The sequence below is a fragment of the Antennarius striatus genome, chromosome 23, assembly GCF_040054535.1.
Source record: "Antennarius striatus isolate MH-2024 chromosome 23, ASM4005453v1, whole genome shotgun sequence".
NCBI classification, from domain to species: Eukaryota; Metazoa; Chordata; class Actinopteri; order Lophiiformes; family Antennariidae; genus Antennarius; species Antennarius striatus.
This window is the reverse complement of record NC_090798.1, coordinates 8,195,994-8,219,930: the sequence shown is the minus strand read 5'-3', so window position 1 is coordinate 8,219,930 and position 23,937 is coordinate 8,195,994. Positions and strand designations below refer to the sequence as shown.

Here is a 23,937-nt window from a genome sequence, read left to right as displayed (position 1 = left end):
ATTTCTAGACTCGTATGTGACAAACTTATTCATTATTTGCATTCACCATTAGTCATCCATGTTAATGTTGAACAACTCTTCCCATCTGCTCATGACACACCCATGACCAAATCCTTCTTTACTTCTGGGACATAATCAAATCACCATTAATGACCTCTAACCTCGGAGTCATGCCCCTGGGCATGGACGATGACTTCATGAGGAGGACAGACATAAATGTTGGAGGGTGAACGATGCACAGTGGGGAGAGAGGACAGAAATGTGTTCTCCTAAGTGTTCCATCTATTATTGATCAAGTCAGTCTCCTTTGGTCTGAGTTTCTATCAGGTCCACAAATTTGATACTTAAATCACTTCTCCATTCCCTTCTCTCTATGTTAACCTTTTTTTCTCTATGTAATTTCTGTTTTACTCGTTTATGGATTATTTCATGAGATCTTGCTGATCTGCTTCAGATATGAGGCAGATATGAGATAAAAATGTGGGAGTCTGGGTGATGGGAAGTGCAAACACAGAGGAAGCTTTTGTGGCGGACAGCTGTTTCGGTGGACAAGCAACAGTGCTTCAATCAACAAACAGGAAATTACCTTTGTTAATAATTAAACCTTTGTGTCCACATTTAAAGCTAGTCATGCTTTATCCTGCAGTGACACACAATGCTCTTCTTAGTCAGTATTTGACTTTGATGTGAGGCACAACCCCTCATTCATGTCTTTAAAACAACACTGCTTTGTCACTTATTGCATACATCTGGGTTTTATCATACGTTTTTGAGGGGGTTGTTTGTGCCTGTGAAAAACGTTTCTCCAGTTAAGGTTTTCTTGAGTAAAATAATCATTACAGGGAGACTTACCATGAAGAGAACAGGGATTGTTTCAGAATACCCATCTACCTTTTATGTTTGATGCACAAAAGATTGCATTTTTGTAATTTAGCTGGATTTTCTGAAGTATTTTGTCTAAAAATTCAAAATCAAATTACTCTGTAGAAATAATTTTTTGCAAGTAATTTGTTTCTTTAACATTCATCTGAAAAATAATTTGAGATTATCAGATGAATATCATAGTGTTTTGATACACTGCAATCTTTTCAGCGTAACACAACATGATTGATGGTTTCACTTCTCAGAATCAATACTTTGATTGTAAATATACTGTAGCAATATTTGAAATAAGCGTGTGTGTGTGTGTGTGTGTGTGTGTGTGTGTGTGTCACTGCATGCAGACAGTTGCTGGAACTGTGGTTTCTGCTTGTGGGTTCTCTGGGGTTGTGTGTGCAATCACTCAAGAATTGTAATTAAGACATAAGGCACAAACAACTACAGATAAAATTAAGCCATCATATGTATTGATGACTTACAGTTGAACCTGTCTAAGAAGACCAATTAAGGCACATAAAAATGGGTCTTGTTGGACAGGTGGTCTTCTAATAAAGTACCAATTCGTAATAAAGAAGAGACTTAACACTTTCCAATTTACAGCACTGTACGTTCATGGTTATACCACACAAAAATTATGTTTAAAATAGACTATTTAAATTTTTTGAAATTTTAGTTGATTTATAAAATCGTCTCCATACCCCAAAGGTGGTGAATTGTGACCACTGATCGTCGACCCCCAATTTGGGAACCCCGGTTTTTATCTGGCAATGGAGAGACTTTAAAGGGACAGGAAAGTCAAAATACACCAGGTGTGTATTTGAAGTACATAATTAAACACAATTTTTTTTATAATCAATGGGGACTTGGGAAAAAAAATATCATTGGACAGTGGAAGTGACGAAATCATAAACATCCCGGTGAATCCATATCAGCGCTGTTATATAAGTATACAGCAAGCGACAATGTGACAAGATAACATTCTAACATTTATTTATCACAAAATCATCTAAAATCATGTCATCATCATCAGATACTGAAGATGAGTTCCCTGTGTAATTATCCTGTATAATTATCACCCTGTGTATGAGGAGGCCTCTCCAAGGAACCATCACCTTATCGTGGTGGAGAGGTTTGTGTGCCCTAAGGATCCTGGGAGCTATGTTGTCAGGAGTCTTGTACTCCTGGTAGGGTCACCCAAGGCAAACAGGTCTCAGGTGAAGGGCCAGACAAAGAATGGTTCAGAAGATCCCATGAAAAACTGAAAAGGGAAAAATGTGACCCTGCCCGGAGGAAGCCCGGGGCCCACGTCTGGAGCCAGGCCTGGAGGGAGGGCCCGTCAGCGAGCGCCTGGTGGCCGGGTCTGCCACGGGGCCCGGCTGGGCTCAGCCCGAAAAGGCAACGTGGATTCTTCCCACCCCTGTGGACCCACCATCCGCATGGCAGACCGATGGGGTCGGGTGCGCTGCCATATGGGTGGCAGTGATGACAGGGGGTCACGATGGACCAGACCCAGGCGGCAGAAGTTGGCTTTGGGAACGTGGAATGTCACCTCACTGGCGGGGAAGGAGCCGGAACTTGTGTTGGAGGTGGAGCGCTACCAGTTGGATCTGGTGGGGCTTACCTCCACGCATAGCCTCGGTTCTGGATCCAAACTCCTGGATAGGGGTTGGACCTTGTTTTACTCCGGAGTTGCGTCAGGCGTGAGGCACAGGGCGGGTGTGGGGATACTCACAAGCCCCCGGCTGAGCGCCGCTGTATTGGAGTTTACCCCGGTGGATGAGAGGGTCGCTTCCCTACGCCTTAAGGCTGTGGGGGGGGAACTATATACAAGCCCCTATATGATACCAATCAAGGAGATAATCCCCCAAAATCTGAGGTAATTGGTGTAAATTAGTAAGAAGACCCAGGGGAAACACACCCAATCAATTGACCTGTCTATCGCTTTTGATCTTCATTTCGGCTTTTCCCTTCAGGGGTCGCCACAGCGAATCAGTTGCCTCCATCTAGCCCTGTCTTCTGCATCCTCTTCTCTCACACCAACTACCTTCATGTCCTCTTTCACTACATCCATAAACCTCCTCTTTGGTCTTTCTGTAGGCCTCCTGCCTGGCAGTTCAAAACTCAGCATCGTTCTACCAATATATTCACTATCTCTCCTCTGGACATGTCGGAACCATCTCAGTCTGGCCTCTCTGACTTTATCTCCAAAACCTCTAACATGTGCTATCCCTCTGATGTACTCATTCCTGATCCTATCCTTCCTGGTCACTCCCAGAGAGAACCTCAGCATCTTCATCTCTGCTACCTCCAGCTCTGTCTCCTGTCTTTTCCTCAGTGGCACTGTCTCTAGACCAAACGACATCACTGGTCTCACCACAGTTTTGTACACCTTTCATTTTAGCTGAAACTCTTCTATCACACATTACACCTGACACTTTTCTCCACCCGGTCCATCCTGCCTGTACACGCTTCTTCACCTCTTTTCCATACTCTCCATTGCTCTGGACTGTTGACCCTAAGTACTTAAAATCCTCCACCTTCTTGATCTCTTCTCCCTGTAACCTCACTCTTCCACTTGGGTCCCTCCCATTCACACAAATGTTCTCTGTCTTACTGCAGCTAACCTTCATTCCTCTTTTTTTCCGGGACAAACCTCCACCTCTAGCTTCTCCTCCACCTGTTCTCTGCTCTCACTGCAGATCAGAATGTCATCTGCAAACATCATAGTCCATGGAGATACCTGTGTAACATCGTCTGTCAGCCTGTCGATCACCATAGTGAACAAGAAGGGGCTCAGTGCTGATCCCTGATGCAGGGATGTCTATCACTTTAGATATTGTTTACTTTTCGCGAGTGCAATAATCTGGTCATAGGAACATTTATACAATACCTCTAGTAGCTCCAGACATGAATTACTTATCCACTAAACCTTGGGAATTCAGAATAAATAATATGGGTTGTTCGAAAATGATCTAACCTTCAAATCTCTTTGAAAATCATCCGAGGTAAAGTGGCTCATGGCAGATTCTTGGTCTTGGTCAGAACCTTGTGTCCTGCTATGAATTCACCAGAGAATTGAGTTTAATGCAGCTTATTTCAAGACAATTTAATCACTTTTAGGATTACACATGATCTCTCCCTGTAGAGAAATTGTCTCATTCATGCATCCATTGGGAGAGGAAAAAGGTGAGCTCCATCATCGAGTTTCATCGCAGTAGAGGCTGTTGACTTTAGGCTCCTATCAACCAGCTTCAGTATGTTTTTTTCTCTCAACATGCTGTCATCACCGTAGCAAAGGAAACATACAGAAATAGATTTGTGGCAACTGATGTAAAGAGTTGTAGGTGGCAGTGAACACATTTCCTTCAGGCTAATAGGTATTAAACGCTCCAGCTCTGTTTTAAAATGAGATGAATTCCAGTTGTTGGTGCCATGTTTACTAAAAAGATTCATTACGCATCATTAAACAGCAGGTAATTTAAATCAGCCGTTGGCAGATATGTAATGCTTTCGGAGACTTGTTTCTCTCTCTGCTATATTTTGCATAAGTGGAAGAACAGGTTCCGCAATCAGCCTTTAATAACCACTAAAAATAGTGGTTATTATATACAGAGAAGAAGTTGAGTTTAACCATTTGCCATATGACATATGTTTCTTAAAAAATGAATTATTTGTGATTTTGCTCCACAAGGAAGATAAGTGGCTGTACATGAGACGATTGTCTCATCAAGAAAATAGATGGATGTGTTTTTGCTTCCGAGCACATGCTAAAGTAAATTGGGCGCTAATGGAATGGTTTGATGTAAATTTGACACATTTGATATTAAAGGGATTATTCCCAACAACGGCCCCTCCAAACATCAATATAAATAGTATCCCAAACTCTCTAGAAGTTGAGTCTGAATTGACAATCCAAGACTCAAACACGTGTAGGGGAAGATTGAATGTGTTCCATTCATGTTTTATGCAGTTACAAACGTTTTCAATCCAAATATAGTTATCACTTTGTGTTAACAAAATATTTTTTTAATTTTAGTGTTTCAAATTATTTATGATACTTTATAGATGATTTCAGCAGTGTTTAGATCAAATTGTGATATATTGAATGTACACGGACACATTTTATGTGCTTTACTCCAAAGTCTCCCATTTCCTTCTCTTTAAAAGGCTTGATTCATGAAATATTAATGATTATATGTGGTAATATGTTGACTTATTTAAATATTATGCAATAGATTTATTATATCAACATGCAATAGGTTTTATACCTACGTGCAATAGCACATTTTGGGGCTGCAGTGGCTCAGTGGTACAGGGGGCGGTAGAGCGGGTTGTCCAATGTTCCAAGATCAGTGGTTCAATTCCCGCTCCCGTCCAAAAACACTGGGCGTGTGAGCTGACAGTGGGAGTTGTCAGGTCACCTCCGGAGCACTGCCGAGACGCCCTTGCCTTGAGCAAGGTGTTGTCCCCCTCACAAGCTGCTCATTTGGGCGCTACAGAAAGGGGCTGCCCCCCACTCTACCTCCCATTGCATGCTTACAGGCCCCCTTGTGTGAGGTTGTGTGTATTACAGCTGCCTGCATGTTAGTGTCTCCTCCACTAACATGCATGATTGTGATTGACTACATACTAGAGTGTGCATTCTTAATTTCCCTTCGGGGGATTATAACAGTATATAAAATAAAACAAATATATATATCAGGCAGTACAGTCTGATTTACAGTAGAATAAAAATAGCGGGATTGTGTTGATTCTGTGACTCATTCATACAGAAACTCTCCCTCTCTCTCACAGACAGGGGGCTTCATGTGTGTTATGTGCTCACAACATGAAGGGTGTGAGAGCTGTGTGAATTGTGCAGGCAACAGCCTCTAAACCAACACACACAGACACACGCACACACACATGATAATCCTGCTGGGCATGGGCGAATTTAGGGCAAGCCTGATTAGTAGTGCTACTGCTTATCACCCAGAGCCAGAGAAAGACGTCGAGGCAGAGTAGAGAGAGAGAGAGAGGTGGAGGTGGGAGGGGCATTGGGGAAATGGAAGTGGCTGTGGGACGTTGGAAACTGGGACAAAGGGGAGAGAGAATGTTAGATAATGTGGATTCAAATGCAGAGATTTGTTTTGCAGCATGTTTGTGATCATTGAATTATTAGATATTATTAGAACAGGAGGAAGAGTAGCACATCATCAATGATTAGGGTAACTGAGGATCTTCAACCTTGTGTCTCCTCCTCTTCCGGTCTTTTTCCAACAAACACGCTCCTCTTCATATTTATTTCCGCCTCTCTTCTTTTATTTACCAACTGATGGTTTGTTTCTTATCTCCAACATTTTCCACAGTCCTGCCCTTTTCTTTGTCTGAATTCTACACAATGTTCTGTTCTTTAAAGCAGAACTTTAAAGCATAAGCTGAAGTGGTGTTTTGCCTTCACTATCGAGTGCTACGTAATCTAAGATTTAATCTTTTAAACAGGTCTATGAGTTGTAAACAGATGCACACATAAAACATAAATCATCTGTGATGATTCGTCAAACCAAGGTTAGGGACGAACAGGAAGTCTACTTGAAGATAGGTGATGGAAACAGCAGACGCAGGCCAAGATATTTGTCTTCATTTTTTGTGTTTTGAACTCGCGCTCCAGCAGACTCACTACTGAACTCTCTAACACTCTCATACTTGAACACACTGATGATCAGATCTTGAGACAGGATATGCTTGAATAGCTGACATCTGTCATCAATCACCGCTAAGACAATGAGCCACTTAGGAACAATAAGTAAAGCTGACCCAAACATCACACACACAGACACACACAAGACACACACAGACACACAGACACACACACACACACACACACACGCACGCACGCACGCACGCACACACACACACACACACACACACACACACACACACACACACACACACACACACACTAATAATCTTAGTCAGCTTCTAGGATCATGTACTTTACAAATGTAAATCATATTTATGTTCATCTTAATTTACAATTAACCTCCATGTCTATGTTTGTAGGAGGCTCAATAGTCATTGTGTAAACATAATGCTGAACTTTTTCTTTTTGTAATAATGCACATGATGACATTTTTTGCTTATATTGTACCATTTGTTGCTGCTGCCTTTTCTTTGCTCAGGATGAGTCTGCTCTTATCTGCTGCCCAGTGGGTATATTAAATATTTTAGGTACACAAAAAGAAGACTCGAAAGCACACATACATCAGCACACGCTTCATTGCTTGCTCTACAGATATATGCATATAAAGAACCAAGGTCTGTCAGTAAACTATTGCCCAAACCATCACGCTGCCTCAGACCGTTAGCTTCCCACCGTACATCCTGGTACCATGTGGTAAAGGTAAGGTAAATGAGGATGAGGATTTAGACATCGCCCAGTTCTGATGGTCACATGATCACTGTTGGTGTCTTTGCTGGTGGACCGGCGACAACGTGGGCACCCTGACTCATCTGTGGAAATGCAGCCACATATTCAACAAGTGGCAAGGCATTACATTACCTGAGACCTGTTACTACCAGCGTAAACTTCTTGGACCAAAGTCTGTGTGATTGGTCCCCACAGGCCAAGTACAAAATAATCCATGCTCCTCACTTTACCTGTCTATAATGAGAAGCTGCAGATGGAAGACCCGTCTGAAGCTACAGATGGTTGCTAAAATGAACGAGTCATTTTTAAAACAGTGTTTACGACTTAAACAAACTGAGATGGTTCATCTCATTTTAGATGTTGTTACTCGTCTCTTACCAGAGAGCTTACAGATGGATTCACTGTCTAATTACATAGTCTGCCTGATGAATTCTTTTAACCTGTGGAGTACATCTGTCTAAATTGCTGCTGAACAATTTAGAGGAAGCAGCAGCTGGAGAATGGCGCAGAGCTGAGGGGATGTGAGCGCTGGAAACGTCCGATGATCATGCAGCTGTGTCCTCACCGTCTGGAATGACGATGTATGAGGCTGTGTTGAGAGACGGTTGGGGGAAGGACCGTGTGTATTGGCTGCTCTTCATCTCTCCTCTCCATCCCATCAGTTTTGATTGACAGATGAGGGAGGGAGGTGTATAATTTATCACTTCCTGGTTGGTCCAATCCCACAATGCCCTGGAGCCACAGAGGACGCTCAAAGCAACAGCCAGTTTATGAAACCCTTAATGGACATGACACACACACACACACACACACACACACACACACACACACACACACACACACACACACACACACACACACACACACACACACACACACACACACACACACACACACACACCCCTGGCTACTCCATGTCATGTTTAATGTATAATGAATGAATGATTCAAGGCAGGGGAGAGGATTTTGTATTTTAGAACTACTTATTCATTTATACTCACCACCAGTAGCTTTTTAAAATAGACCCTGAATGTTGTTTAATCAGGATGTATAAGATTTCCTGACAGAATATTTTTTTAATGTGAAACCCCTCATTTTCTACTAAATTGTGCTTTGTACCATTCCTGTTACTTCATACAATTTAAATAGCAATTTTTGAACGGCTTCTCTATTTGAATTTTTTATTTACACATAAATTTATGTTTATAGTGGATGGAAAGTTTTTTTCGTTCACACAGAAAAACATCGAGAAGTTTTTATATAACATATTGGCTCTTGATTTGAGTTTTTGGATTTATAGAATGACTGAATATATCGATTCATTTCCAGGTAGATGGAAAGTCAGATCGATAGAGACGTTATGAATTTTGTTATTGTGTACATACAGTACATTACAGTCAACATACACGGGTCTCAAAATGAATGTTCTTAATTAACATCAATGAACATTCTGAATTTTTTTAGAATAACCAGAAAAGAGGTGATTATGTCATTAGTTCAGAAATTCTGTATAGGGGAAATGTTTGTTAGGTGAATGCAATACGTTTCTGTATTGATCATCTGATATGCTTCATGCCAGAATGAAAACAGACTCAGCTCCCTGCAGCTAATGAATAATATGAATATTTATGTTTCTGAGGAAACAACTTTGACTTTGTCATTACCACAATGCAAAGAGTTCAAGATAAACTCGACCCAAACACCTGGCCATTCATGACCTGTGGAACCTCCAGTCTTTTTCTTGCAACACATGTCTGTGGATTCGAACTTCTTCAGATCATAATAAGTGTCATCATGAAGATGAAAGATGAAGAGGAGACGCTCCATCTTAAGTCATTCAGAGGCCTATTTTAGAACATGCTTGTTGATGTGATAGGTTAGAGTGTGTGTCATGTGGGCGGAGCAGATGGTGTCGCTCTAGGAATCATCTCTACATCATGGTTCACGACAGGTGGTTGCGGCTCATGCATATGAGTGTTTGTGTGTGTGTGCACGTAATGTATGTGTGTTTCATGTCCTTCACAGCCAGCTAGGATTGGTGCACAAGGACAGCTCTCCAGACCTTTCCTTTGGCCTGTGTCACTATTACTCATGTCTGCACTTCGTCTGTGTGTTCGTTCATGTGTGAGTATGTGCCAAAGAGAAAGATTCGGGGGATAAAGTGAAGAAGTAGAAGAAGTGACAGTTTTTGTCCATGTGAGGCTTCGGGGTAATGAGAGGATGATTGGATGGCAGATGAGGAGAAGCAACAGCTCAGTATATTAAAAGAAATGGCTGAAGGAGAGATGGAGGGTGATGTCAGTGTTGATTGGCAGATTGAGGTGGAAAGTATTTCTGTTATTAGCTGTGGTGTAAAAGTGAGACAAGCTACAGAAACCTTCCATCGAGGTCAGCATAGAGAAACAAATGTTCTTAAGGATGTCCTATTATGAAAATCACACTTTTTCAGGTCCCCCTAACACAACCAACTCCTAGAATCTTCCTGCATCAAAAGATATTTCAAGTTTTATGAATTCATGGCCTGGACCGACACAAAATGAACGGATTTTGCTAGAGTGGTATTTGTGAGGTCACAAATCCGCTCTGTGACTAGACAGAGTGATTTACGATATTGATTGGTTGACATGCCCGAGAGCGTGGCAATCCCCGAGGGTTGAGTTTGTTCAGGCTACGATAGCATTGTGCGGTAATGTCCCAGCTCAGAGCTACAAGCTGAAAGTTCCTCACAAACTGTTGAACTCAATTAGCATTTGACCATCTAATTAGGTCCACTCAGTCTTGCGTGTGTGTGTGCGTGTTTGTGTGTGTGCGTGCACGTGTGTGGTTTGTGATCAGGCTACGTAGCGGTGTGTGGTAATGACCTGGCTCAGAGCTACACACTGAAAGTTCCTCACAAGATGTTGAATTCAGCTAGCATTTAGCTAACTAGTTAGCAGTCAGGTCTGTAAGTATTTGTGTGTGTGTGTTTGTATGTTTGCGTGTGTGTGTGTCTGCCCGAGGCTGTCCTCAGCATTACAGCGAACACATAACCAGTTGCACATTAATCACTAATTCAGAGCAATTGTCTGTTTTTTTGGTGAATGAAAGCAGCTTTAGCTCTTCTAAGAGATCGTAGAGCTGTGTGTATCCACACACGCACGCACGCACGCACGCACACGCGTGCGACAATACAAGAGAATAACTTGGTCTTACCATGTGGAAACCTTGGATTCACTGGTAAAATCCCATGTTTCATTAGTTTGCGTTAGCTTAGCTCCCGTGTTATCCACGATCTGTAATTATCAATGACGATTTTCGGAAAACACAGCTTTAACAATCACAATACATCGCCGCTTTAAAGCGGGATGTAATTATCTCTCCGGCCAGTCTCATCATGTTTACACAATGAGCCACGAGTCTGTGTTCAGCAAAGACTTAGGAAGCAGGTCCATGCTTAGCACCGAAAAACCAACTGTTTTATCCTGAAAAACAAGAGTGCTAAATAGGAGAAGAATTAGAGCAAAATATGTAGCAGCAAAGTTATTGAAAGTTTAAAAACTTCCAGACTATGCGGGGCGATCTATCTGTAATGCAGGTGCATTCGAGTGGCGCAAGTAAACAAGTGTACGTGAATGCGTGGGCGACGGCAGTGTTGATTTGTTCAGCTCAGAGGGGGGTGGGAGATAAGGAAGGCTCAGAGGGGGAAGGGGTGGAGATAGGGAGCTGAGAGGTACAACCCATTAAAACAAACCTTTTGAGAGCAGAAGAGGATTCATCAATATTCAATCGAAGATATTGAGGACCACTGATCACTTTGGGGCAGGACATTTCAAATACAGTGTAGCTGGATATCTGACAGCTGAATGACATGAATTATAAAAACCACAACATGGGACCTTTTAAGAACTAGATGAATGCATCTGTGTTCTTTTGATTGTATCCATTTGCTTCGACAGATTGTCGTCTTCCTCCTCACATTGGCCAATTTTCAGGAAGTAAAGACCCTCTGTTAGAAAATCACAGTGCAGAAGTTATTTGGTTTGCCTGAAGGCTTTCAACGGAACAGATGGCTTCTTAGTGAAAGAGAAATTCCGTTCGTGCTGTCGAGACAGAATGACTGGATGGAGGAAGAGTTAGACCAGATACAGACAGATGCCAGTGTGTTGGGATCTTATTTTATCCTTTGCAAAGAACAACAGGGACAGAAACTAAGTGGAAAACCATGTAGGCTCAGTTCGCCATTTATCAGAATGTCCTCCATGGTTCTTTGAGTCCCGTTCACCAGAGAAGAAACAGAGGATGGTCGGGCTAACTTGAATGTTTTCTCCAACAGCTGTACAACAGTCATATGTCCTTTTTTTTTTTTGTACTATCTATTTATTAATCAAAAAGCAGTGACAATAGAACAAAAAAAAAATCAACAACACATAATAAAAGTAAATTTAAAAACAACAACAAAAAAAACAACTCAGCAAGCTTAACAAAATACAAGAAATTATTATCTCATGGCTGATTGTACAAGCCCATAAAGGGGAATATCCTACATGAACAAAATGGGAAAATATATCTAACCATTGACCAGTTGGGAACAATCATAGGCTGACTCATATTGACAATCCGAAATATGAGATCACTGGACCCCATCTAGCAAGGAAAACATCATATTTAACATGAAGCTGAGCAGTTGTTTTTTCCATCAAGTATACAGACATCAATCTATCTCTCCATTGTTGTACGGTAGGAGGTAGGGGGTTAAGCCAGGCCAGAGTTTTTTCATTTTTGTTGTCACTAGCAAAATAATTCTCAACATGCACAACTTTTCATGGCTGGTGTTACCCTCTGCAACTATTCCCAGAATATAGCACCGGGGGTCCAAAGGCAAATCGACATTCAGAATTGACAACATTTCTGCTCGAATATCCGCCCAATATGATTTTAGTTTTGAGCAATCCCAAAAAATGTGTGTATGATTTCCGATATTCTGGCAATTCCTCCAACATAGATTTGTTATACTTTTATCAAATTTTCCTTGTATGGAAGGAGTTTTAAAATAGCTCATCTTTAACTTCCAACTAAATTCCTTCCACAACGGACTACTAGTTAATTTATGTCCCTTTTCACACACACGTTCCCACTTCCCTTCCCCGACAGTAACATTCATTTCGAGTTCCCACTTTTCTTTTATATTGCGAGTATTTCCAGAAATCTGTAATAATAAACCTCTATAAAGTTGTGAGACAGTTTTCACGCATTCTTTATCTTTTATAATTTTTATCCAAAACGATTCAATGTGGGTAGGAGGTTGCCTGAGAACATTCCACTCTTTATGAGACACTAAATAACTTCGGATTTGAAAAAAATTGTGGAGATCATTTGACCTTATATCAAAATTTTTTTGTAATTGTGTAAATGATTTTAATGTATCCCCATCAAAGAGTTGATCTACCGTAAGAAGTCCTTTTTTTAACCATTCCCTGAACCCTGCATCTAAGGTGCTAGGTAGAAATTCCACACCCTGGGCAATTTGCATTGCTCTTGATATTGTCAAGGGTGCCCCAATTTTCTTCCCAACCATATTCCAAATCTGCAGAGTGCAGTTCATCCATGCATTGTCCATCTGAAGTTTTCTCACAGTCCTTTGTCCTAAAAACGGCAAGGAATCAAGGGGCACATATGCCCTTTTTAAAAAGTCAAAAAATGTTTGTAGTGTTAGTTGGTGGTTCTGTCATTGCCCTTGGAATTTATGTGTTCTATTAGTGCATGAATGGTTAATACTTCTGATTCCTTGCATCCCAGCTTCTGAATGTGACTGTGTGAATGCTGGGGTGTGTCGTAAACTGCATTTGTGGTCAGTCATTATAAAAAGATGCGAAATAACTTAAGTTTGTTTAGTCTAATACTTCAGTATTAGAATTTCTGTAAAATAAGCTTCAAACACAATTAATACAACATAAATAACAACAACACTATTGACAGTGTTGAATATTTAAAAGAACAAAATGTGTTTTAATTTCTAAAATACTGTAAGAACCTAATGTTGTAAGTAACAGGTCAACTTACATATGTTTGTATGATGATTAACATTTCATTTTACGACAGGTTGTGAGTCAGCATCTATCTTATGACCCGATGGAACTTTGTCATTAGTCATGTTTCATTGACTGTGTGATTGTGCAAACAGTGACTCACGCTAACTGACTAATATGTAAAGTAGTCTTTAATCCTCGTGTTCTGGTTGAAGTTACATCACAGGATTTATTCTTTGTCTTTGTGCTTCGTCCATCCCTGACGAGTTTGTCTCCTTTCTTGTTTGTTTGATCAGCTGTTTGACTTGGAACCCAATCCTTTGACAATGAGACGGTCTCAACGAATCACCATTTCAAACCATTTACATGTATATGCACACACACACACACACACACACACACACACACACACACACACACACACACACACACACACACACACACACACACACACACGTTGATGACCTAGCTCCAACGACATCGACATACACACACTTGCACACTTTGTCCAGTAGCGGCCCTTAAGGACAACTTGAGAGAGAAACAAGATCTGGAATTTAATTCAAAAGTTTCGATTTAATCCATGTGATTTAATCACATGTAGTGTAAATGTAATGTAAATTTTAATTGTAAATTGTTGATATGATATATGTTAATATGTATACCATATGTGAATATGTGTATTTCATATGCTACATATGTTAATATGTATGTATGTATGTATTATGTATGTATTATTTAATTATTTATGTACCCCCCCCCCCCCCCGCTGCTACAATCGTGCAAATTTCCCCACTGTGGGGATTATTTTATCTTAATCCAGTTGTGAGATTAAACCCATGTCAGTTCAGCACTGAAATCATGATGCATTGACACTATTTATAAAATAAGTTTGTTTTGTTTTGGTCTTAACTTAATTATATGTCAGAAACATTCAATTAACAGGATAAAAATAGTATAAAAAGATGTTTATGTAACTGCTAGACTTTAGTTTAGGGTTCTCTCATCTTTGTACTCCTATTCTGATCTCTCATCTCTTCAAACCTCTCATGCTGTCAACCATTTCTTCTGACATTGACATGGTTAAAAGAAGCGATGCATGTATTTATCCTTGTATTCTGCGTCAGGCATGAGGTGTTTGACTGCATCTTTAAATTCATCATCGGGCGACTGACAGTTCCATATCTTCTTTGTTGACAGATGGAAAGATCCTCGGCCCGGATGAGTTGATGGGAGTGACCAACTTCAGCACCTTCCTGCTGCACCACTCGTCTGGCATGCTGTATTTGGGTGCCAGAGACGCCATATTGGCTGTGGACACCAACAAACTGAACCAAAAACCACAAATGGTAGGAGGGAGTGTTTGTGTTTTGAGTGAGTGGTTTTTATATGTGCCAAATTATAGTATAAATAACTTCTACATATTTTAATAATTATTTATAGGCTATTTAGGAACTTTTGTTGGTTGTATTTTTCATTTCCATGATGAAAAGTTAATTTTATATTCATTTTGTGAGTGTCTCAAATGAGGGTTATTGGTGTGACTCATGACATTTTATTTGTGAATCTTCTTTAGATTGCCTTTTCATTGCATGTCTGTGTAGGTTCTCGGTTATCCAGGTCATGGTTATCCAAAGCTGTTTAAATCAATCCATTGGACTTTAAGAAAGTTTCTTGAAAACATTTTGCCTCTCATCCAAGAGGCTTCGTAAGTTCTGAAGGTGGCCTTGTCCCAGCTTATTAACCCTGTGTGGTGTGGTCAGTGCTATTCACACTACAATGACCGTTGTTGAGCTTTCAGGGCACCAATGTTCAGATCTTGGACAGGGGAGAGAGATGGTTTGAGAGAGGAGTGAAAGAAGCCATCCAAGTCAAAGTGGAGAAGCCATCTCTGAACGGGGGGGTGGGGTGGTCTGCGACATCCCCTTTCGGCCATTTACAATCTGGTCCTTTCAAAACTCCCAAAAAGAATGTCTCAGCAGATTAACCCAGGTGATGTGTCTCATGCCTCATTAGTATACAAAGGCTCAGTGAAACTCGCATTTCAAGGATCCCCCTTTGACACCCCCTGGCACATATCAACCATCGTTGAGGAGCCAGATGAGTTTCAACTACGGTCGTTGAAATTTGAATAGCACTGACCACACCATACAGGGTTAATAAGCTGGGACAAGACCAGCCGCCTTCCGATCTGACGAAGCCTCCTGGATGAGAGGCGAAACTTTTTCAATAAACTTTCTTAAACTTCTATGACACTGTAGTAGCCTCAGCTATTTTTCATGGGGTGGTCTGGTGGGGGAGCAGCATCACTGCGGCAGACAGGAAAAGACTGGACAGGCTGATCAGGAAGGCCGGCTCTGTCCTAGGATGCTCCCTGGACTCAGTGGAGGTGGTGGTGGAGAGGAGGATGACAGCCAAGCTGTCATCAATGATGAAGAACCACTCCCACCCCCTGCAGCAAACGCTACGATCACTGGGGAGCTCCTTCAGCGATAGGTTGCTTCATCCGAGATGCGTGAAGGAACGCTATCGCGGGTCCTTCCTGCCCACGGCCGTCAGGTTATATAACTGGAAATCCTCCCAGCAGACCACTCAGAGAACATCACATTGGAAAGCCGGCTGATGACCAATGTAATCTGTAATCTGTAGTTTGTAGTCTGTAGTGCTAATGTAAATTATAAATTGTTGATAATATATGTTAATATATTATATGTGAATATGTATATTTCATTTGCTACATATGTTAATATGTATGTATTATTTAAGTATGTATGCCACAATCGCACACATTTCCCCACTGTGGGACAATAAAGTTGACATTTCTTGAAATGCACTAGTTTTGGGGATCTTGAATCTTTTATGCTTAGTGTTATGATAAAGAATGACTGTTTATCAGCTACTGATGCACAAAGACTCAAACAATGGACATGTTTGTGTTCCAGATTGTTTGGGATGTTCGTGAGGAAAAGAGGAGGTCTTGTGTCACCAAAGGAAAGACAGAGGTGAGAACTGTGTGCGAGAGAGTGTGTGTGTGTGTGAGAGAAAGAGTGACCAGTTAAATAAGAAGGGTTGTACAGGGGTTCGGGTAGTATTTACAGAAGTTGTGGTTTTTATTCATTCTGCTACACCAACACTTCACCCAAACATCCTGAATGCAACAATTAAATTTTTTCTCCAGCAGGAACAGTCTGTGACTCTATAAAGTTTTTGTTATCATTTATAAATGCACTGACAGAGCATCGGTTATGTTACAATTTTCCCCCCCTTTGAAAAGGAATGCGAAACATTTAGTTCAATGTTTACAATGAATAATGAAATATCTGATAATGTTACAAACTAAACCCAATAGACTGAAGTCAAAAGATTAAAACTCTTAACCCTGGTGTAGCAGAGGTCAATTCTTTATCTTTTTTTAATCCACTTTCTTAAGTTGATGGGGCTTCAGACATGTGATGAGGTCTATATTTGCTCTGCAGCATTTGTGTTTGTGTCACAACCCTATGCTGTCGGGCATCGGATTGGAAGTTCTGGGAAGTATGCCAAGACCTCATCTGGAAAGTGTGTGTGTGTGTGTGTGTGTGTGTGGGGGGGGGGGGTTGTGTGTGTGGGTGTGTGGAGAGAGAGGTACAAAGAGGGCCATGGGGAGTGTGCAAAGTCCCAAATGTCCTGTAACTGTCTATAGGAATTGATTAAATAGAGCATGTCACACACTCACAATGTTTCAAGCTGCAACGCAACAATCCAGGCTGCTGCTGAGTTACCTGACCGTTCGGTGGAACTGCATCTTTTGAGTAACGTCTCACTAATACATTAAGCTTGACCGTTTTTTTCACTGGTACCAACTTGGGCATGACAATAGTGATTATGCTATTGAAGTGATTAGGTTTGAAAATAACTGAACAATAGAATGAGGTCAAATCAAGAGATAAATGAAAATAATTTATCTCTGTATGTTAAAGCAAGAAACAAAGTGCAATGATTTTTGACCTATTTAAGACAGCTGTCATCTGCATAAGCAGATGCGTCCTTGCTTCTTTGAAGCACATTTTTTGACAGGGACGCACGATCGTCAAACAGCGTGCATCCCTGGGACGCAAGCTTTAAATGCACTTCCATTCAACAAAAGTATTCGCAATTTTTCCATTACTCCACTTCCTTTCGAACCCGGAAATCACCATTATGTTTTGATCTCATGCAAATTTCTCGTCAATGACACTTACCTGCGTGATTCTGCCCTATGAAAATACCAAACAGCAACACGACTAGTGATGTCCGCTTTGTTCCGGCGCTCCGATACATGTCCCGGACTCAGTGGGCGTTCCCATGTGAAACACTGCTCCGGAGCATGCTTCAAACAATGAAAAAAAACATTTGACTGATGACGTTTGGCTCACCAAGTGTGCCGAAACACTAAGCGTCCCATTCATCAAGTGACACACTGGTGCTCCATTCACCAGGTGAAACAGTTTAGTGGTCCGGATGCATGGGTGATCCGAGACAACGACTGGTCCCAGATGTGTTAGAATGGATGAAACAGCCCAGTGCGCTGCCAATCGTGTCAATATCCCTTGGATTGATCACATTAGCGTTCCGATTGCTGACAGACAGTTTGCGTCGTAATTACTTTACAATGGATCCAACCAGAAAGAGATCCCAAGTCTGGGAACATTTTGAACAGGTACCGTCAAAGAAACTAGATTTAAATTGCTAAGAAACTTATTTTCAGGCTTCGTTGCTCACACAGTAAAAAATAATAAACCACACACATCTCATTTTTAATTTTCAGGTGAGGTGTTTGCTTTGTTCCCAGCACCTGACGTACAATAACAACACGTCATCAATGATGAGGCATTTACGATCCAGACGTAAAAATGAAGCCGGTGGTGCTCCTGTGATGACGTCTCGAAATCACGACTTTTTTTCTCCCAACATAGACCTTATTTTTTTCCAGTGACACCAATCATCCTGTTTAACTCGCGACTTCACCTCATCGCGGTTTTTTGGTAGGCAGTCACATGATACCGTACGCGCATTCTATTGGCTGACGGCATCCGGAATTGCGCTCGTTCCGTGAGTCTCGGGCTTACGTGAGACACAAAAATGCTTTAAACAGTCAATACGAGTGTGTGAAATACAGATAGAAGGTGGTTTAATATCAGTATGGAGATAAATAGTTTGTCGCTATATAGCAGAATTTGTTAATTGCGTATGGTTCCTGGAACATATTAACCGCGAGGAACGAGGGCACACTGTATTGACAAAACTCAATCCTCATTTACACTTCTACTGTATATTCTATTATTACTTTTGGGATACATAAATGTCATGCTGGGATGCACAAATTTTTCTTGGAGCGCATCCCAGGGATGCTCAACTTTCTTGAGGTAAAATTAACTCTGTATAAGTGGGGTGAGCTTTTGACTTTAATGAAAATACTGTATTTTGTAGAAAACATTGATTTTATAATTACATGTATAATTACATGTGAGCCTGAAGGAATGAAAAGAAGGAGAGAGGGAATAAACAAGAATACCAGAATGAACAAGGATGGATGAGGAGTATAGTTAAATAGACAGAGACAAATGGAGAAATTAGAGACTGTAAACCCAACCAGAAGCTGCAGGAAGTTGACCTCGAGAGGTCTAGTCTTAACTTGACATTATTTTGTATTTGCTGCACATTGTATGGAGCAGAAAAAGAAGACAAAGGTTTTTTGAATAACTGAAAAGTTGACGATCCACCAGATCCCCAAGGGAAATCTAGTTTTAAATATCTGTAGTAAGTTGATTTGCAGTTTGCTGCCAGGGAACACTGAGTTGTTTGAACTGACAGGCATATTGGCAAATATCTGTTTTTCCACTCTTGTTGCGGTTAAATAAAAATGGACAATTTAATGGTGATATAAATAGATTTAATGAAAGTTTAACAACTTTAACAAACAAAGGAGCGGCTTTGATGATGAATCCTTGTCCGTATTTATATTGTTTTACTGGGCACCTCAGGACACTACAGCATTGACACAATGTTCACATTGTTCATTTTTAAATAAAACACTTGCTCCAGCCATTCCACACTAACATCAGCATTAATGTGATGTTTTGCAGGCTATTCAGCAAAAAATATGTCACAAAGAAAATTCATTCTTTTTCCAGCTCTGAATGCTGTATTTTTTTTGTGCAATATAGATATTTACAAGCTCTTAAAGTAAATCAAAGGTGTAGTGGGTTTATCTTTCCTTTCTGTCGTTCTTGACTGTATCTGTAAGTGTCTCTGGAATGAAAAGTCTCTATCACAAAGGGCTCAAATATAAGAATCGCAATAATATTTTCATGTCCCTAACACACGCAGAATAGAATTAAATAGAGAATTCAAAGAATGGAGGCATCTGATTCAACTGGTGCCATCTTGTGAAAGAAACTCATTAGTTTGAATGAGGTTAATTTGGACCAATGACAGATAATCCCAACATGATCGCCAGCCTGAGCTCTTGTTCTTTCTCTCTGGCTCACGTTGAACAGCAACAGTCTGGAGGCTGGTAGTGAGGAATGAGTTGGGTGACATGAGGCTTTCTGGGCATCAGAAAGTTTTTGGTCTCTGGGATGAAGGTAACCGAGTCCTGGAGCTCATCCAGGGTGGCACACAAAGACGCACACACAAGCTGGCTAATAAAGCTGCCTGATGGCTGGTCTTGAGTTGCAGTGTGAATGCCTGTGTTAGTATGAGTCGAGTGTCTCTTGCTGCTGTGGGGGTCTCTCATCGCTGATACTTAAGCTGCTCTCAGAATCCACTCCACAACCGTTGTCCAAAAGCTCGGAGTGAACAACCTCTGTTAGTGGACCAGCTTGTTGGTTTGTCGGACCGCCAGTTTATGGTCAGAAAACTAAATACCTACTTTATAAAAGTGTGGGACACTCTGAATAATGGTTGCAATAACTAAATTAACTTACAGCACTATGACTTTAGGCTCGCTTGCAGAAATATATACAGTATTACACACGTCTGAAAGTATTATTTTTCCCTTTCCAATATACACACAACTATAATACATTTTTGTGCTTAAGGGAAGTGAAACTACTTTCCTCATTGTATGACTTATTGGATGGAGTTGAAGTTGAGTCAGGCTGTTGGTGAGGCCAGGATGTAGTTTTGCTCTTCATTCCAAAGTGTTTGTCTCCCTCTTCAGGTTGACTGTAATAACTACATCCGTCTGCTGGAGTTTGCGGACAATGGACGCCTCTACGTGTGCGGCACGTACGCCTTTGACCCCCAGTGTGCCTTTTTGGTTAGTGCATATGTTTGTGAGAATTTCCTGTTTGTCTTTGTTTATATTTGTGGATTTAAAATGTGTTATAATATAATGTGAGTGACATGTCATAGGACAGAACTTAGCCTGAGGATCTTATGATGTTTATATACACACCCAAACACATGTAATTGTATCATTTACACATGTTGTTATTAAGAAAAAACAAAATAGATAATAAAATAGATAATAAAATACTACTATTTATATTTAGTTATATTCAGTTCTAAGTTTTACTTTTTTTTTATTGTTGTCCTACAGAAACTGTCGTCCTTCACTCTGGAGAAAACCGAGGGTGGAGGAGTGAAGATGGAAACAGGGAAGGGCAAATGTCCCTTTGAGCCCAGTCAGCACTACACAGCTGTTATGGCAGGTGGGACATTAAAGCCGAAGTTTTACTTCTGCCAAGGAGGTTGTGTTTTTACTTGTCAGAAATTGTTTGATTAGTGGGTTGATTGTGAGATATGGTGTTTAAAAAAAAGCATCCAAAAACATTCTGAAAGAAGGATTCATATTTAGGGATTGACATCTACTGTATAAGGTGAGCAATTTGGTGCAGATCAATAAAAAAATCTGTGTTTAGAAGATTTTTATATTTGGATGCAACAAATCTTGTAACTTTAAATCATAGTTACAAGGTTGTGAGTTTGAGTTCAGATAGGCTTGGTTGGTTGAAAGGAGCTTTTTGGCCTCAGTAACTCTGATTAATTGGCTTGTGCTGCTTTTGCTATGACATTTAATCAATGTAAGGCACCTTCTTTTCTTTCTGTAGATGGTATTCTGTACACAGCAGCCACCAGTAACTTCCTGGGGACACTGTTTGACATCTCCCGGGCAACAGGCGCTGAACAGGAGCGCATCCGAACTGAACAATCCATCAATTGGCTAAGTGGTGAGACACTCAAACATGAACTTTAAATGATATTGATCATACATTCCCACAATAAAGAGAGATATATTTGTGTGTCTGTTTGTCTGTCATAGACCCAGAGTTTGTTAGCTCAGCTTTCATACAGCAATCTGCAGAAAACAACCCAACGGGAGATGATGACAAGATCTACTTCTTTTTCACTGAGGTGGCCAAAGAGTATGATCTCTACACCAAAGTCAAAGTGCCGAGAGTGGCGCGTGTCTGCAAGGTAATCCAGCTCCTTGCTCTGAATGAATGATTGACATATCATATCATTTTACCATTGATTTTTTTTCTCTCCATGTTTTTAGTCTGATGTCGGAGGAATGAAGACTCTGCAGCGACGCTGGACCACGTTTCTCAAGGCAGAGCTGGTGTGTGAGGACAGACCAAGTGGTCAGCGCTATAACATCCTAACGGATGTTTACACCACAGAACACACACCAGGCGACCCCAGCAGCACACGCTTCTATGGATTGTTCTCTTCCCAGTGGTAAGGGTATATTGAACTTTTCCTCTAATAGCCATTAAAAAGTAATGAGAACAGAATGACAAAAATGACAAAATATTCTGGCTGATGAATCATTTAATGCAGAATTTTCCCTGCAAAATTAGAAACATTTTAGCTTCTTGCTAACCATTCTTTTTCCTTTTCTCAGGGAACCAGAGTTATCAGCGGTGTGTGTTTTCAGTCTGTTTGACATCAGCAATGTGATGGATGGTCCTTTTAAAGAACTGAAGAAGACCTGCGAGAACTGGATTAACCCTGAACCTGTTCCCGTACCAAGACCTGGCCAAGTAACTTATACATTTTTTAACTACAGTATTTTCCGCACTATAAGGCGCACTGGACTCTAAGGCGCACCCTTAATAATTTGTTTGTTTTATAGTTTATTGCATATATAAGGCACACCGGATTATAATGCACACACAATAAAAAAGAAATAAAATTTATTTGATAAACTGCAGCGACTGTAGTTGCGCAATCCGTCCACTAGATGGAGCCGCACTGCTCAGGCAGTCATGATTGCATTCAGATATTTAAGCTCCGATGTTCGTCTTCATTTATTAATTGAATATTGTTTTGATCGATCGGTAGTCCAGTTGGAGGTGAGGTGCAGCCATTTGCTGCTGTGTGTCCTAAACAATTTTTTAACTAGATTTTAATGTCAGGCTGCTAATTTACTGGCAAATGTGACGCTGTTTTACTCCTAGAACTGACTTTAACGTCGGTGTCTCACCGCCGTGAATCTCACAGCACGTCGCTGCAGACAGAATACACAAGCCTGAATGCGCCCCTCCGCCCCCCCAGAGCTATCAACTACATTTGTAAATCAATGCAACAGCAGCACTGCAGACACCTTTGTCTAGCAGTGACTCTGCTCTTGAAATTTCAGAAAAGGCTGTAAGTTCAGCTTTGAGGGTCTTTCATTCACCTTTATGCCAGTTTCCCCGTGTGTTTCCACAAACTAATAGAATGGACCGTCACTAGATTCCAGATGACAGCACAATGACATTTTAAGACCAATTAAGTTTAAAGTGGGTTATTTCCGATGCCACATAGTTGGGAAATACTGAGATCAGTCAGTCAGTCAAACTTCATTAATAGAGTTGTTAATAGTTCCTTATGTTTAGCTACGTAATCACCGGTGCTCCTACAGTCTGCTCTACCGTCTGAGAGCAGCTCAGTCAGAGCCGGGACTTCGGTGATGCCCCTTGACTACCGTTGTTAGGGGGCGTAGGCCTGAGTGCCTTGTGAGGGGGTTCCTCTGGTGGCGGAGTGCGGCGGCCAGACTGTCGGCTTTTTTTCAGCGATCATGTTTTCAACCAATATTAATATGAATATTAATCCATATATAAGGCGCACCGGATTATAAGGCACACTACGGGTTTATGAGAAAATTTTAGGCTTTTAGGTGCGCCTTATAGTCTGGAAAATACTGTACTGCCTAGATAGGTCTATCTATTTCTACTATGAACTCATGCAATGCCATTAAAAACATTTCACATCTTTTACTGGTGTGAAACTGGAAAAAACTGGACAACAAAGTTAGGAGTTTAGGAACTCTATCTGCCTTTAAAAAAGCTTTTAAAAACTTGACTATGCAAGGTTATAGTTCTGACGTAAATAATGGTTAATATCTCAGATTGTTATGGCTTGTCAAAATACATGTGCTATGCATGTGAAAAATATCACTGTGAAATGTGACATTTAAGAATTTGGTTGATATCGTGATGTAATGAGAGAGATGTTGATTCTGGGGGCGGGAATTTTATAAGTCAAAAGGCTTCCAGCCGTCAACCTTTTTTTTTTTTCTTTTTCGGATGTTGTTGATTTTGCAAAAGTGATGAAGGTGAAGTCTGCTGTAATATCATGTCAGAAAGAAAGAAAGAAACTGAATAAATAAAAAAAAATATTTATTTATATTCT

At 40.7% G+C, this 23,937-nt stretch overlaps 1 protein-coding gene across 1 annotated transcript in view; it reads left to right on the top strand.

The window, feature by feature from the left end:
* Nucleotides 1–23,937, top strand: part of sema4f (sema domain, immunoglobulin domain (Ig), transmembrane domain (TM) and short cytoplasmic domain, (semaphorin) 4F) — a 56,452-nt gene that overhangs the window by 28,569 nt on the left and 3,946 nt on the right. Inside the window, exons 2-9 of the mRNA XM_068307936.1 lie at nt 14,494–14,642; nt 16,236–16,295; nt 20,477–20,575; nt 20,858–20,969; nt 21,369–21,488; nt 21,581–21,735; nt 21,818–21,999; nt 22,166–22,304. Of these exons, the coding sequence (XP_068164037.1) occupies nt 14,494–14,642; nt 16,236–16,295; nt 20,477–20,575; nt 20,858–20,969; nt 21,369–21,488; nt 21,581–21,735; nt 21,818–21,999; nt 22,166–22,304 (1,016 nt within the window). The remainder of the gene's footprint in view (nt 1–14,493; nt 14,643–16,235; nt 16,296–20,476; nt 20,576–20,857; nt 20,970–21,368; nt 21,489–21,580; nt 21,736–21,817; nt 22,000–22,165; nt 22,305–23,937) is intronic.